We start from the raw sequence: 17,310 nt of genomic DNA on the forward strand, positions 1-17,310 counted from the left end.
AAAGGGTTTGGTGGATTCATAAAGATATTTTTGGACTGTATTGCAGACAAGGGAAGCTAATGACTTTTCATATCAATGACATTTCCGATTTAATTAGAATATTGCATGTTGATTTTACCCGTGATTGGAGGTTTTTGTTTAGCAAATTGGGTTTTTTTTTTAATTGAGGGTTTAATTATGTATGTTGATGAGAAAAGTTGATTTTTAAAAATGTTAACCGAATATAATTTATGAATCTTTCCAAATATAGTATGGTTGTTTTTATATATGAGATGTATTAAAATTGGTGGTTTATCAGTGTTATGTTGAAAGTCTATTAGTTTGACAAGAGAAAATTGATGAAGGTGAGGTTCAAATTGTGGTCTTCGAGTAATATGATGTTTGAGTTGAACTTGGAATTGGGTTGTGGTATGGTAACAATGAATGTAAAATCTGAAATCAAATGGGATTCAAAGTTGTAACCATGTTGAACTTGCGAGATTGATATTACTTAGTTAATGATGTGTTTTCATTCATTTATGGATTTGTAAATGTTGTAATTTATGTGGTTTAGGATGCAAATTGGAATGAGAGGTCTTGGTTGTTGGAATTGTTCAGTTTGATATCATTCATAAAACATTTTGAAATAAGTTTGAACAGAAAAAGGGAAAAATACCAAACTATGCAATGGAACAAACTAGAAACCTCACACCCAAACGCATTTGTCATGGTGTCGGACGATGCATTTGGGGTCAAGCGCCATCCTAAAATCTACAAAGTCAGAGAGCAAAGTTGGAGTCAGCATCGGGCGGTGGGTTATGGCACTGAGCGCCCACTAGTCAATGGACCTCTCTTGCGCCAATGTCGGGCGTCCCGTGTTAGCTACAGTCTGCTTTGTTTATTGTTTTTATATGTTTCGTGTTCTTTGGTCCTGTGATTTTATGATTTATGTTCTCCATGTTATTATAATATGATTTACAATTGAAAGATGAGTTTGTTGGGGGATCTTTCAAGAAAGGAAATCCTATTTTATGTAATCAGTAGTGTACACATTAATAGTAGTGTACACATTAATGAAAAGAATCAATATTTATGAATTATCTTGATATTCTAATACTCATTTAATAATTTTAATAATATTTATTGAAGACTCATGTAGAGTACAATGAGTTATATGAGAGGTGCAGGAGGTCTTGTCATTAATAACATTTAAAATGTTGTTATGACAGTTAAAATGACTAACCTTTGTTTTAACTCAGTAGAGCAACTCAGGTAGAGCAATATTCTTTTATTATATATCAATGTCTAGATCTAGATAATTAATTCTTGAGAGTAAGGATGTAAAAACAAATTGTACTTGCGGGTATCTACAGATGAAACCCGCAACGAGTAGGAAATAAATATTGTTAAGGGATATTTGTGGGCAACAGGTACGAGTATTTTTAATACCCGATGTTAACGGCGCGGGTACGGGTATCATAGTATCTGTACCCGTGGATACTCGTACCCGCTATACTCTAATTTAAATTAGAAAAAATACAAAACATGGTTAAAATATTAACATATCGATTTTGAATGAGTTATTTTTTTATCAATTAGTTTTTAAAAAAATATTTTTTTGTAAACTATCATTCAACATTATTTAGATGAATTATTTGGACTTTGTTTAAAATTTATGAATGTTATGTATTGTATTTTATTTGAATTTACGATTAAAATATGTTGTTAAATATTTATTTTTATATTTTTGTAAATACCCGCGGGTACCCATGGATATCCGTGGATATTAAAAAATTTTGCAAACGGATACCTGACGGATATGGGTACGAGTACGAGGCAGATATTTGTGTAGTGGGTATGGTACAAGGGAGCTACTACCCATACCCTACCTGTCCCGTTGACCTCCCTACTTGAGAGTCTATAATTGTATGTTTGGTATTTTATAAATGTTTGAAATATGTGTTTTTTTTATGTAATTAGTTTAACTGATATATGACTATTTCTTTTATAAATTAGCTTACCCTCATGTGTTTCTTGTTGTTTGTCTTCTTTCTTTTGCAGTCTTGTTGGGAGTGAGTAGAGGATGATATAGGTTTAGAGTTTCCTCTAAGAGATGATGAGCCAGTTAAGGAAGATGTTAGATTTACATGTTAAATTATTCTATTAGAATTAATAATTGGAACTTAAGTTGTAGGTATTAATAATTTAAATTTAATAGTATTGGATATTTACACCTTTACAAAAATATAATATAGATAATGTAAATTTTTAAATATTTTAATAAAAAAACTAAACGGGCCAATAGACTAGGGGCGTTGAACTTGCTCAGTGTTGGTCTGTTGAACTGTTTGGCCTTTTTCAACATGTTCTCCTTAATATTTTAAGGCTCCAGATCGTCCATGTTGGCTAGATTTTTCTTAAAGAGTGAATTGAAAAGATGTTTGGGTTAGAAACATCATATTAAGGAATGCATGATCACTGATGGAGTAAGGTTCGAGATGTTGACGGTCACGACAATGAACCTCTCAATGAAGTGTCTAAGGGTCTCACCCCTTTTTTGCTCCACATACTCTAACGAGGTCAAGGTGGTAGGTGCCACCTTGTTAGGTCTATAAGGAAAGAGTATCACTAGGGAGATACAATACCAATGAAACCTGAGTCCAACCACATAAGACACTGATACCACTCTCAACCCAAAACCTTAAGACAATGAGTTTATGAGTCTTTATCCTTATACAGTGCTCTACTTTCTCATTTCTAGCCAATGTGAGACTTAGACTCACACTTGGATTCCTAATAATCTCCTCCTCAAGGGTGAGTCCCTTCAACCACATTGGTATATTCTCCCTCCAGCGGAAGCATTCCCAACCACAAGTACTATTTTTCTGTACCGTCGTTCTTCTTAACGGGACACACTTACTTGGAACCTTTGTCAGGAAGATTTTCAATACAAAGACTATACTGCACTTGTCTGAGCCGGTTTCAACCATCGGCTCTGATACCATTTGTTAGGTCCATAAGGAGGAGATATCACTTGTTAGGTCTATACTAGAAAAAATAATACTTCCTAGTGTAGTCGTGAACATAGACATACACATTGTACGCCGAACTACGTTAAATTTTCTGTGTCTATTTTTCTCTCCTTTATTCTTACCTTTATTGCCTTGTTCCTAACACCTTGCGGTCAATGAATCAAGCTTTAGACATGGATCAAAAAGTATTAAAGGAGTACACCGAGTTGGGAATACAAGTTTAGAGTTCGACTGTCTAGTGTAATAGGGAACAACCTACAATATACCTTATTGTCCCTGGTGTGGATGTAAACTTAGGTGAAACATGTATTCATTCAGATGGGTCGTTGGATTAGTCATGTTAACATACTTGCATATGTCGATAGTAATCCTTCTTGAGATACCAACGTCGATTATGTTTGATGTATATAAAACATTTACGGTATAATATATCATATAATCAAACTATCAATATTTGATCATGTTATGTTAGGATATGGTAATCAAATCAATAAACATATATGTTAACATTATTTCATCACTTTTAAGTCAATAACGATAAATGAGTATTATTGGACTAATGTTAAGTATATTTGTTGTTGGGTCTATAGGTGCAATCAATTTTAATAATTATTTGTAAATTATATTTCTGAAGATATGATTCCTGGAAAAGTATTACAAATGTTATGTAGAAAAAGAAAATGATATTTAAACCTGGTTAGAATTTATATCCGTTAACTAGGCTAATCTAAGTGGATTTTTAAAATTTCTTTAATTAAACTTCAAGAGTCACGACTCAGCATCACCCGACCCGACCCGAACCGTCCTTATTTTACCGTTACTTTGTCCCTCGTAACATGAGATAGGGAGATGCAGTCGTTGCATTTGAGACTCGTCAAGGTCTCTCTTGCGGCCATGACCACCAAGAAGAGAAAAAGATCCTCGAAACTGATCCCACCCACTCCCTCAACGCCCCCAACTCCCCAAACCCAGGCCCGCCACTCTCTCAACACCGCAAAAGCCCGGGCCTGGGCCCCTCTCAACTTGACCCAGGCCGAACTCTCTCTGCCACTCACCTTCCCCACGGGCCAAACCTTCCGCTGGAAAAACACCGCCCCTCTAGAATACACCGGCGTCGTCGGGTCCCACCTCATAACCCTCAAACACCTCCAAAACGGCGACGTTTGCTACTGCCTCCACTCCCACTCTCACCCCGAAAAAGCCAAAACCGCCTTGCTAGATTTCCTTAACGCCGCCGTTTCTCTCGCCGGCTTATGGAAGGCGTTTTCCGCTTCCGATGCGAGGTTCGCGGCGCTAGCGCGCCACTTGAGCGGTGCGAGAGTGCTCCGGCAAGATCCTTTCGAGTGTTTGATTCAGTTTCTGTGCTCTTCCAATAACAACATTGCACGAATCACGAAGATGGTTGACCACGTGTCGTCCCTGGGAGAGCACGTGGGAGACGTTGGAGGGTTTCAGTTCCACGTTTTCCCTTCTTTGGAGCAATTTTCCTCTGTCTCAGAGCAACAACTCAGAGACGCGGGTTTCGGTTACAGGTTCATTAGTTACTAACCCTAACTACTCTTATGCAAGCATTCAATTGCAAATGTGTTTGTGACTATGATTGTCGTGTTGCTAGGGCTAAATATATAATTGGAACGGTTAATGCTTTGCGATCAAAACCTGGTGGAGGGGAAGAGTGGCTTCGTTCTCTTCGAAAGTTGGATCTTCCAGATGTTATATCTGCACTTTCTACGTTACCCGGTGTTGGCCCTAAAGTGGCTGCTTGCATTGCTCTCTTCTCGCTTGATCAACACCATGCCGTTCCTGTTGACACTCACGTTTGGCGGGTAAGCTTACACTTGTTAGTTATGGTTACTGATTGGCTATTGCATCTGTTGTAGAATGTTGCGATTCAAAGAGTTTAGCATAGAGCGTTTATTTGAATGTATCTCTTTTACACTTGGGTAAGATTGCCACCAAGTATCTCTTACCTGAGCTTGCAGGTTCGCAGTTGACACCAAAACTCTGTAATCGTGTTGCAGAGGCATTTGTTACCAAGTATGGTACATATGCTGGGTGGGCGCAGACTCTATTGTTCATAGCCGAATTACCTTCACAGAAGGCCATCATACCTTCACATTTGTGGACTATCAAACAACGGAATCCTGCAAAGGTAGAAGATGGCGAAGAAGAAGTTGGTAAGAGAAACACGTTTTGTTCTTAACCTTTTAAATTTGCATATTAGACATTTAACTTTCTGGCAAATATTTACTACGTTTTGTTTTTTCAACTAGAGTGAGATCTACAAATGGTGTGACTCTGAGGACATAAATGCACCAGACTTAGGTGTGACATGCTGCTGTCAAGAATTCATTAGGTAGAATATGCTGATACCACACTGGTTGTTCTGTTATACATACTGTTGAGTGTTTTTTCGTCTGGCTTTAATTTTTGTTCTCTGCATTTTATTAGCTTTTTTTTTATCTGCTGTAACCGATAGCTTACATCGTTCTTCTTCATTAATGAATAAGAACATAAACGAAAGATTTATTTTTCCCCATGTAATTTGACTTGGAGTTTTACTTTTCCTGTAAATAATTACTATGCCCAATTGATTATTTACTTTTTACCTCCCTTTCGCTCATTTGATACTTGTATTTGTAATGAACACATCTGTTTGCACATGTTCTTTTGTCTAATGGATGTTGATGTGTACATAAGCAACTTCCTCTAGTGGTTACATACGATTTAGTTTCTAACGCTTTCCTTGATGTTCTTACAAATTGTTGCATGCACGGTATTAAATTGCATCAAACTGTTTCTTATTTTGTTATTTTTCAAGAGCTATGCTAGTATGTACTTTGAAAAGGGTGATATTCACACAGGCATTGGTATTTAAACTTGTACGGTTTTCTTAGTTCTTCTTGCAACTTTCTTTATATGTATGCTATAACTTTGTGTTACTTCTTTCCTTTGACACATAATTTGCGCTCCTTTGAGTTGTAGAGTTGAGACTGGTGCTTCCTCTGTCATAAATGAAATCCTGGATAAATATATTTTCTCCTGTCACTGTGCACTTCTAATTGCTTATATTTCCCTGATGATGTAATACTACATATATTGTGTAAGGCCCCAACGACTAAGTTTGGTATTGAAAGGTAATATGATGTATTGAGTTCTTGATTGCTACATGCTTTTGGGCTATGATATGCCTGAATAAACATGTTCAGTTGTTAGTATATAATTCTTGACATGCATGTGGTATACGAAATAAATTATTAGCTACGTAGGCAGATGAATAGATAATTAATTATTCAAGCACAGGAAAGTTATAAAAATCTGTTATTTTTGTTTGAAAAAGCTCAATACTTTAAGCAAATGATAATTTTAAAACGCCTGAGAGTTATGTAAAACCTTAAGTCTATTTGATTGCTCTTGTTTATGTTATGTAATTTATATTATCACTTTACTGATGGCAAGCATCATCTGTCAAGAGAATTAAATCTGGCTGACAAGGACAGTGAATGGACATATTGAAATTCCTCACAACTAATGACAAATTCTTTCTCTGAACTCTTCCTTGCTTATATTTTGGGGATGTCTAAATATGCATCTGGCGGGAGAAAGGAGAGATGCAGGGCCATGCTGTCGTATATATTTCCTTTATCTATACACCTGCGCTCTCTGCATCCATGTTAAGAAGATAGATCATTCCTGTTTCCTCGTAATATGTATCTTTTACTGTGATGTGATGTAAACTGTGTCCAGAGTGATTGCAAGTGGGTTCCCAGTTTCTTCTTCTAGCAGAACTAGTAGGTTCCCTGTAGATTTTAGGAGGGATCGGGGTATGTGATACCTGAATAAAAATGTTAAATTGTAAGTGAATAAATGCCTGACTGTTGGTAGGAGACTAATTATATTTAGGTGTAAAAGCATTGTAAAATCAGAATTTTGAAGTGTGAATAAATAGAAAATTAATTATCAGGACACTGGGCACATAGATATGCGTTGCATTTGTTTGGAAATTTATGTACTCTAGATGACCATTTAGAATAACAACAGGGGAAAAAAAAAACGAAAAGAATGTATAGTAAAAACAATTATCTTTTATTTTTCACAAATAGGGTTACCCATTTTGAGAGTGGCTACACAATTGAAGAAGTTATAATATTTTATTTATCTGCATTTTTTTATTTATTTGATTGAAGGTATTGTTTTGGAAAGCTGTCTTAGTTGTGGTCAATCCGAGCCCGGCTCAGTCGTGGTCTCTTTTGAGAGTTGCCTTAATGGCAACCTCAAGAGTGATGGTTTACTTTCTCCTCAAATGAAGATATTACTTGAATAAAGCTTGGAACATCCTCAACTTTTACATATGTCTGTTTGTGGGATTGAATTATGTTACAAAACCAATTTCCATGGTTCATAAAAATATTTTGTATCTTTTACTCTTATTTTAAAATAATTACATTACTATGTGTTATAATCATTGAGGGAGGAGCTTCATTGAAATCAGTATCCGGCGTGTTTTGTGACATCATTTAGGGAAATAAGAATTTTTAAAATTATTATGGATAGGATTATACCATTTCTGCGAAGGTGTTCCCCGTGGCGTTTGGAAGGATACCCAATATCGGCCTATACCTTGGCCATTAATCCAAGTATAACCCTTTCCCATGGAATCAAGATTAAGCACTATCGGATCGTTTCCCTCTGGTGCATCAAACGTTGTCTGCCAATAATCATGGAAATAAAATATTGGTAAACTGTTAAAACAATATTGTAGATAAATGATAAGCAGTTGTGATGCAAATGGAAAGCAGTTTTCATTCCGTAGATAAGGGTAGTGACAAAAACCAGCACAAAAGCCTTTTAACATGTTTAGTCGAACTCTCCTCAATGTCCATTCTTGGTTAAGGAAAAAAAGTAGTGTGAAATTTATGATCACATACCTTATACCATGTGAGTGGCTTCGTTGAGCTTTGAAATCTTTCCCATTGAACTTTACTTGATCCACTAGCTGTGTAGATTTGCAATTTTTCTCCCAACAAACCAACCTTAATTACAACAAATGCAAGATCAACATGCAATGTGCAATATTTAGTTTAATAATTAGGAATCGAAGTAGAGGGTTCAAGTACACATATTCTTTTAATTTGAAATTTTAAGCAGCAGGTAATGAATATGTACGATTGAACAGAAGACTGTTCAGAGTAAATGATATGGGACAAAAAAAGTTATGTTAACTAACTTCTGAGAATACTTTGTGAATAGTATGTCAAGATAATTCACGATTGATGTAGCATGATTGACAATTGAAGTTTCATTGGTGGTGGGGGTCTAACAATTTAGAGATAGTCACCTGATATCCCCATGCTTGATTAGTGAAATCTCGGCCTTGAACTTTCACTCTACTTAAACCAGCAATCTTGTGCTCGAGATATGCTCCTGAGTTCTTCATGTAAAAATAGACATAAATTTCACGTAATTAATTATCTTTCTTTGGCTACCATACTGTCAAATAGTTATTTTGTATGATTATAAGCAAAGCATGCTGTATCTGCAGGCGCATGCTTGCCAGATATTTGTTTAAAAGTAAGGGATGCTTCACTAAGTCCTTAGTGTGATCTTAAATCTTGGTAGAGGAAAAGAAACATGAGAGACGAAATAACCATCATACTACCTGGAAGGCTGGTACTTTCATCTTTGGTATTTAGATACTGCGAAGATTAGTTTTTAATTTATTCTTCTTTAAGTGGCTTCATTTAATTGATCCTGAACATAAAACAATTAAGACAAATACCGGCAGTCCAACTGTTGCACTGAGGAAAGAAATATTGTTCATCCCTTTTATGAGATTGAGTTTGTTTTCCATGACAAAAGACGCATTTCTGTGACTTCCATGAGCAGAACCTAGAGTTAGGAGCATGTGTAGATCCCAATGTTAGCAACTCAAACTGTGCATTATAATCTAAAGTATATTTAAATAACCAAGTCTGTTGCCAAATGGATCAGTTAGTTCTATCCCGAAAAAAGATGCTTTCCTTCTTTCTAAAAAAAATGGGATCGTCACGGTTGAGGTTTACCTACTAGATTTCCGTTGATGAAGGTATGCAAAACATGTCCTTGGCTGTGTGCACTTAGAATGGATTGAGCATCAGGAGAATTGTCATTAAACCTGCACGAGATGTCAACAAGAATCTTAGTGTTATATATATGGACGTTGTATAGCATGTATGTATACATGTTCCTGGCATCAAGATCGTATGTTGCTAATTTTACCTAAATGTGTACCACATATAGTCAGATGTATCTTTTGCTGTGCTGATTTGATCCAATAGTGTATTTGCTCTTAATGTAGTATCGTCAAAACTCGGGATGGCTTCTTTGTACACTTTCCATTTCTCGGCTGAATTGAACTGTAAATATGACTTCATTGATCTGTCATTTTTTGTGCGTACCTATAAGAACAGAAAATATGAATCGCCTTTTAGTAGCATCAAGATGTTTGTCGAAGTTAATACAAGATTAAGTAGTAAACAAAGCACAAGGAAACTATCCAGCATATGTCTTGTCTTTTAAATAAATGATGACACTATATATTAAGCGTTTGATTTTTACCTTGGCAGTGTTAAAGGCTACACTCTTGCAGTCTGGTAGAATACTGATTGATTTGGGGGGTAATTGGTATGGAATATTTTGGAATTGAATTGTGACACTTCGATCTTCATTATTTTCCAGGAAGGCAGCACATTCTGTTGAGCTACTTTTGAAAACATAAGCCTGAAGAATGATGGAAAATGATTGATTTTGTTTAAAAGATCCGTCTTTTAGAGAGTACTTTATAAATTGTGACTCAAATACCAGTATTATAGTGAATTGACCCAATAGTTTTCTTACGTTTTGTCGTGAGCCCAAGCTGAAGCTAGTTTGAGTACCATAAAGTAGGGTTTTTGAACATGACTTGATTGCTGCATGTAGCTCCTTAAGATGGCCCCATTTTGGTTGCCTAACCAAACCTGCTTACCTTAGCATAGTCAATCACGTTGTGATTCAATATCTATATTTTACTAAAATGGAGAAAGGAAGGAAACATACCGTATTCATCTAGTGGAGCTTCGTCATAATAGGATGTCGTTACGAAAGCGGAGGCTATCCTGTCGAAATTGGTTCCTCCATGGTACTGCATCAAATCCACATATCAAGCCACTTAAAAGAAAAATAATGGCATGCCTGATTACATGCTGGGGATAAAGAAAAGAGAAACCGTTACAACAAGGTTATGAATGATACCATGTAGTAATTGACATAGCTTCCTCTCTTTGCAATGAACAGAGCAACATTGTACGCAATGTCTTCAGCAGATCTTATGTATGGTACTCCACCAAACACTTGGTAACTTCAAATTTTAACGTGAAATGATTGGAATTAGACTTCTCAAAGGCTTTGAAAGTAGCACTTTCTGTGAAAAAAAAAAGGTTCGTAAATTGTAATGCAGAATTTCACAAGAACTTACAAACTTGTCCAGTTCTCTGTCCAGAGTGAAGGCTTGTTAGGTGAGTTAGGCCCCTTAAAAGTTGTACCGCACTGCATGCCATTGCATGTGTTGATCTGCAGATTACATGACTTCATTTTATACATGATGTAATATGAATAATATAACTGATAAGAAGTAATAAGAATTAGTAATACATTTCTTTAGTGCATTTTGATTGCCAGTTCTGGCTTAATTTTTCCGATTCAAGAATCCATTTTTTGCGTAAACATTCACATCCCTGTACAGTGTTATTAGATAAGGATCCAACGATAGGTATAATTATTGTCCTTTTCTCTGAAGTAAATAATATCCATTATGCTTGAGCTTGTATGAAGTGTAGTATATTTCAAAATTCTCCATTTCTTGTTTTATTGAACAATGGATTTGACAAAATTCCAGGGAAAGTAGAGACTAACCACGGGATCAGGAGCATTATCTTGCTTGCACATGACCCAAGGCACACCAGTTTGGAGTCCCACGGCCATTTGGGCAGCCCAACGAATATAAGATAGTCCTTTCTCGTGAAACGCCCCCTCAACGTTCCCATATTCGTTCTCAATCTACAATCACCATAAACCATTTACAAAATCCAAAAAATAAAAAATAAAAATAAAAATAAAAAAATAAAACAAACACAATTGACAAGTGTTGTTGGTTGGAAGTTTAAACAAACCTGTGATAGTATGATAGGTCCTCCTTGCGAAGCATAAAGATTAGCCGATTTCATCACGTTGACTATTCTGGCAGCGAACCTTTGCATGTGAAACTGCCATTAATGAATGGTCTGTTAATATCAGACTTGAGTGAAAAGTATATAGTAAAGAGTAATTTGTGTTAATGTCTAAGGAGACATGACCCAAATACTAAATAATATTTTGGATAAAGTAACAAGAGACAGATGGACTACCACGCTTGTGTAGTTCAAATTACAGTGATAGATTGAGGATCACAGTTCAGAAACTAGAGTGGAATACCTTGAATTGCTCATTGTCAGATCTGAATACGATACCCGGAATATCATGTAACCAAATTGGAAGACCCCTGCACCAAGAAACCCGCAACTCAGTTTCTTCTACTACGGAATCATTATCATAGTGTTTCTTATCATCAAAGTTCCCAAAGTAACTTCACTGACAACCAAAATATGCTTTAATTCTTACCCATATGTGCATTCACTCTCAATGTATGGTCCAATTCTGAGGGTTACATATAAACCCTGTGCTTGAATTTCCTTAATGAATCTCACTATATTATGCCTCCCTCTAAAGTTATACTACAAACCAAGTAAAAGATGCTTCTCGTAATTAATGAGCTTTAAGAAAATACATGAGAAAAAAAATATATAGACGAGTAGACAGGGTTTGAGTTTGGTCACCTGGCCTTGTTGAGGTTCGTGAAGGTTCCAAAACACGTAAGTTTGTATGACATCTAATCCACCTTCCTTAGCTTTCGCAATTAAATTAGGCCACATCTGTTCAAATCATCAGCAAATTACAATTCACAATTTAGAGATTATTTTTTTTTTTTTTATGTTATTCTTATTTACCTATTCCATTATTCCAACACGCAACTTTTCTATACCCACATTAATTCCTGGCTTCTTTTCATTTAAATTTTACTAAATTACTACGTGAGCCCCGTCTGCATTAATATTGATATAATCTCTTTTAATTCAAACGTAGAAAAATTTCTTCCGTTCATAAAAAAAAGTTAAATCGAAGTCGTTTATGATGCCTACACGTGACCCTTTTCGAATGGAAAATGAGGTTTTGACAAAAAATATTTTGACAAAATTGACAAACTTTCTATAAATAGGATTAAAGTAGATTAAATTTTTAATTTTTAATTTTTAATTAAAAAGAAGTAATAAAAGTAGTACTTTTTTACTTTATTTAGAAGTAATAAAAGTAATGTATCATTTTCCTTTTCGAATTCGATTCCCATTGTTTAATCCTTTAGCGCATGTAGCTAATTTTGGCCCTTAATGATTGCAAACCCCCAAAAGACCTAACCCACTAAATTTGATTACAAGCTTTACATGAACGAACAATGGCTCAACAATGAGCATTTTTTTCACGTTCAAATTAGTAAGCTTAGAACAATATGATACGCTAATTATGTGATTTTATGAATACTTATTTTACCATAATAATAAAATGAAAAAATATAAAGAGATTCTACCGTGTTCTTATTTTCATTATTATTATGATAATAATAATAATAATAATAATAATAATTTCGTTGCCATTAATAATTGACCCAATACGAGAACTTGAGAATATACATACAAGTTTGCTACAAATTAGGTGTCATGAATTAATATTCTACAAAAAAATTGAACCTTGTTTTTTTTTTCAGATATATCTCTTTATAATATATTTTTTTTCCGCGTAAGAGGTTCTTCAAGTTTAAAGCAACGAATAATTCACAAAAATATCCCTTATCTCAAAATTAAATTCAACTTTTTTTCTTCTCTAAAAACCAAAAAAAAACAGTTAATAATGGTCGTTGAGAACATATAAATTAAAAAATTAAAATCTTAAATTGTTTGTAGAGAATATATATATATATATATATATATATATATATATATATATATATATATATATATATATATATATATATATATATATATATATATATATATATATATATATATATATATATATATATATATATATATATATTAAATTGCAACTCTAACGTGGCTTCTTTTAACGTGGTTTTCCTGAACCTCCTATTATATGTTAAGCATAATCATTATCTGAATTTTTTTGGGACATGCGAATAATTTAATATTTAAAAATGTTATTGTGGTGTTAGGACCCGCTTTACTCATTTGGTATTAATAAATATTTAATAAGCCAATCTTGATATTATAATCAATATGTTTAAATTACTTTTAATCATATTAAAATGTATTTTTATTAATAAATACAGTAAATATAAACAATAAACAGGAAAATATTAACATAAAAATAATTTTCAGACATTATATTAAATAAAAATGGCAAGGAAAAATAAATAAGATCTCCATATTTATTGACTAATATATACTCAACAGATGGGCACTATCCTAAATAGTAATCAAATCCCATCAGACATTTTCTCAAAAAAATTACATAATACGCTGACCATATTTTTGAAGATTTATTTCGTTAAATTTGAAGAATACTCCCTGCACATACAATCTTGGATTTTCCTACTTAACGATGATATAAAAGTAGATTTTCTACAAATTAATTACTCTGACCATTTTCTACTTAAGTACTCTTTAATCCACTAGTGAGAAAGTTCTGTCCTGAGTGGTCCACTAAACAATTATTAAACACAATTAGATGACAACTTAATCATAGATAGGTTCAGGGAAGAACAGAAACTGAATCCAATTTTGACTCCAGTGAGATCCGATCGTTGATTAAAAAATAAATTAAGGAGATCCAGTCAAAGCTATAGTGGATGAAGAAAAATGAAGAGTGAAAGATGGAAGTTCCCTTAAAAAATAGTTTAAATCCCAACACTAAAATAGTCAGCTCCAAAGTTTAAACCAAAAGAGGAGAGAGTGAGAACCATGCGTCAATGGTCTCCATGTGAACTCAAACCTTCATTACACTGCTACACATGCATCACTAACACTAGATGTACAAAAAAAAAAAAAAATACAATTTACATTCTTAAATAAAGTACCAAGACTTTATATTATATATATAGTTCATATATAATAGAATTAGAAGACCCTGCAACTTGCTTTCCATTATATAATAAAACAAACCGCTTGTCTTTTTGTAAGATTATTTATGCCAATCTTGCATTCTTTTTATATATAAATTAATCTTTGAGAAGTGATGTTTAAACTAACAACTTAATCACTGATCTTATTTTCTTTTCCTACCATATTTATATTACTTATTATATATGTATATTTGTGTGGGTTGTTGGGGGTGTCTAACAATATTTTCATTATTTTTTTTATTACCGTTTTCAACCACATCGATAAAGAAGTGTAAAACAAGAATAACGTGAACCAACCATAGCGTTGCAAGAATAAACCGTATCAACGCTAAGTTGCAGAGAGTATTCCAACGATGATGGAGCACTCTTTGATATTTCTTACCTAACAATACTACAACCAAAACCAAACGGTTCTTATTTTCTCCTTCTTATTATCTCTTTATCCTTAACCCAGAAACATAGCACAAACACACCATATACGAACTCTATAGTACAAAATGAAAAGAAAATCGTGTGTGTGAAAAATTCAAGAACAAAGAGTGAGGGTGGCGTACCTGAGGAGTGCTGCGAGGATAATGAATTGAACCGGAGAAGAGGATTCGATGCTGTCCATCAACGATTAAGGATCTTCCGTCGTAGGTGACATTGCCACCATAGGCGCCACCGATAAACGCCGTTAAAATGAATGCTAACGGGAAACACCGTCTCCACCACCACACCTTCACCATTTCACCTTCAACTGTCGTTGTAACTTTTTCAGCTTTTGGTGATGAAGCACTCTTAATCTATATATATATATATATATATATATATATATATATATATATATATATATATATATATATATATATATACACATGTGTTGTTTGCGTGATGGTCATTTATTTATATTAACAAGGTTTTGTTAGAAATGAAAGTGGTTCATATATAATACATGGAGTTAATATAAATGTTATTAACAAAAGAATTAGTTAAATAATGTAAATAATTAATTTACCCGACAGGCCCACATCACATGGTTTAACGTATAAGAAACCAATTTCGGGATTCTTTTCAATGCATTTCAATTGATTGATACAACACTGAATCAATTTTTCTCGAATTTTTGAATAAAAAAACGTGGTTAATTACTATAATTACTTTTTGTTAAGTTGTATTATTTCTGCATCAAAGGATTTATGTATGTTTGCATTACATGTGACTATCTCCTTTATGTATTTTTTTTTTCGTTTTATGTACAACTAAAGAATTCTTTTAAGGTGAAATACAACTTTTTGTCGTCAGATTTTGGTGTTCTTTCCCGTTTACAGTAAGAACGGCGATTGAATAATGATTGGTTGTAGCTTAACTGCTAACAGAAAAAGTAGTTAATTATAGTGAATAAATAACTTTGTTTTCAGTACAATATTATTTCATAGTTTCTATTAATTGCACCAGAAAAGGAAAAATCTGATAAGGATATTAATTCATTTTATCAAAAAGCAATGCAATATTTTTTCTTTGCATTGTACAACAAGACAAACGAGTAGATTTGGTAATAAGATATATCTAACCTCAAAATTAGTTGTTTTTTAATTATAAGCTGGTTTGCTTATATATAACAATTTTAATTTTTTGAAACTCTCAAAAATATCAAAGGATTATCTCACAAAACTAAAGAGTTACGATGGGACAAATAAATTATTCGCTGCTACTAAGAGTAATACAAAGTAACACGAAAACTAGTTACTTACTAAATAAATAAATAAACTTAATCAAATTTGTTTTCAATGACTTTAGATATTTTCAGACACACTCGTAGTAGTCACCAAGTCTATTGCATTTGCATTTCTATTTTTATACACAAATAAATTAATATAATATAGTACTATCCTTTTAAAATTCGAACAAGATCATTTACTAGAGATCCATTTTTCGTTGCTTTAATTTTAATTTGGCAATTTGATTCCTAAATGAATAAGTTGGGTTTGGGTTGCTATGTGTTGGCCCAAGTCATGCTGAATCGGTTTAGGTAAGACTAAGTCCATGTGTATCCATGTCAGGTCTAGTCAAGGTTAAGACAAGTCAAGTCAAATCCGATTCAAGTCAAGTTAGATTTAAGTTCAATCAAGTTGAGTTTAGATCAGGTTAAATCGAGCTCAGGTCAAACCGAGTTAAGTTAAACCCATGTCAAGTCAAAGTTATATTGAGTCAAGTGGACTCAGGTACATGTCAGTTTAGAAAAAGTGTGTTTCTACATTAGAAAGAGTAGAGTCAGACTCACATCAAATTGAGTCAAGTCATGTCTATATTGGACCAAGTTTAAGTTAGATTCATGTCTAACAATTTTGGAATAAGTTGAACCCAAGTTAAGTTATGTCATATTGAATAAGTTTGGCTGAATTTTAACATTTCAATCAAGTTTCAAATAGTATATGCAATACCCTTCTTTTCCAAGTTTTCCAAAAACAGATACCCAAACCCCCTCCCTCTCATGTGGCTGGATGATGAATTCTTCTAGGTCAAGCTGAGGAATTCTGCTTCTCCTCTCTTAGGTTGTCTTCACTCAAGTATTCACCCAAAGATAGGTAAGGGAAGCTGACTTTTCACCCAAATTTCGTATGAAATGTGTTCATGAGTGATTGAATTGCTTGATTGTGTGTTCAATTCATGTTTGAAATTGCCTGTGTGTGAAATTGGGTGTTGGATGATTCTGAGCGAGCCTGCATGTGAAGAACATATGTGATTTCCTGGTAGTTTCGCCCAGGCGAGCTGCTCTCGCCTGAGCGAAAATACCAGAAGAGCACCTCTATCACTGCGTGAAATCTCACCTAGGCGAGCCGGAGTCGCCTGAGCGAGATAACTTCTCATCTAGGCGAGCCAGTTTAGCCTGAACGAGAGTTCGCCCAAGATTTTATTTTGCCACTGTAAGAGGTCTCGCCCAGGCGAGAGCAGCTCGCCTAAGCGAGACAAACTCTCTAGCTTAGGCGAGACCCTCTAGCCTAAGCGAGTTTCCCTGCAGAAGTTAGCTCCTTCACTGTTTTTGACTAATTGATATTGTATTAATTGCATTAA

The 17,310-nt window shown here is 34.2% G+C and overlaps 2 protein-coding genes across 5 annotated transcripts; one reads left to right on the forward strand and one right to left on the reverse strand.

Annotated features, from left to right (window-relative positions):
* The first annotated feature begins 3,844 nt into the window (after positions 1–3,844).
* On the forward strand, positions 3,845–7,476 carry OGG1 (8-oxoguanine-DNA glycosylase 1). 4 transcript variants are annotated; one of them, XR_003599297.2, is made up of 5 exons: positions 3,846–4,543; positions 4,627–4,837; positions 4,960–5,188; positions 5,285–5,367; positions 7,199–7,476. XR_003599297.2 is itself a non-coding variant. In XM_028046761.2 (4 exons), exons 1-4 carry the CDS (start codon positions 3,861–3,863, stop codon positions 5,287–5,289), a joined length of 1,128 nt encoding a protein of 375 aa, XP_027902562.1. In that variant the 5' UTR covers positions 3,846–3,860; the 3' UTR covers positions 5,290–5,619. The 4 variants fall into 4 exon arrangements, 1 of the variants encoding a protein (XP_027902562.1); XR_014984373.1 differs by lacking the exon at positions 7,199–7,476 and adding an exon at positions 5,997–6,179; XR_003599298.2 differs by lacking the exon at positions 7,199–7,476 and having other exon boundaries at positions 3,845–4,543; positions 4,994–5,188; positions 5,285–5,619.
* On the reverse strand, positions 6,394–15,054 carry LOC114162783 (beta-galactosidase 16-like). The gene is made up of 18 exons (XM_028046760.1): positions 14,811–15,054; positions 11,900–11,995; positions 11,685–11,797; positions 11,499–11,565; positions 11,198–11,290; positions 10,941–11,084; positions 10,504–10,598; positions 10,281–10,386; positions 10,086–10,170; positions 9,888–10,006; positions 9,609–9,770; positions 9,270–9,448; positions 9,074–9,165; positions 8,791–8,900; positions 8,350–8,442; positions 7,940–8,044; positions 7,574–7,719; positions 6,394–6,846 (listed from the first exon to the last, which is right to left on the reverse strand). The coding sequence occupies exons 1-18, from the start codon at positions 14,982–14,984 to the stop codon at positions 6,729–6,731; spliced, it is 2,097 nt and encodes a 698-aa protein (XP_027902561.1). The 5' UTR covers positions 14,985–15,054; the 3' UTR covers positions 6,394–6,728.
* Positions 15,055–17,310: the final 2,256 nt, after the last annotated feature.

This window comes from Vigna unguiculata, chromosome 9, assembly GCF_037176805.1.
Source record: "Vigna unguiculata cultivar grain cowpea cultivar isolate G323 ecotype 2 chromosome 9, ASM3717680v1, whole genome shotgun sequence".
NCBI classification, from domain to species: Eukaryota; Viridiplantae; Streptophyta; class Magnoliopsida; order Fabales; family Fabaceae; genus Vigna; species Vigna unguiculata.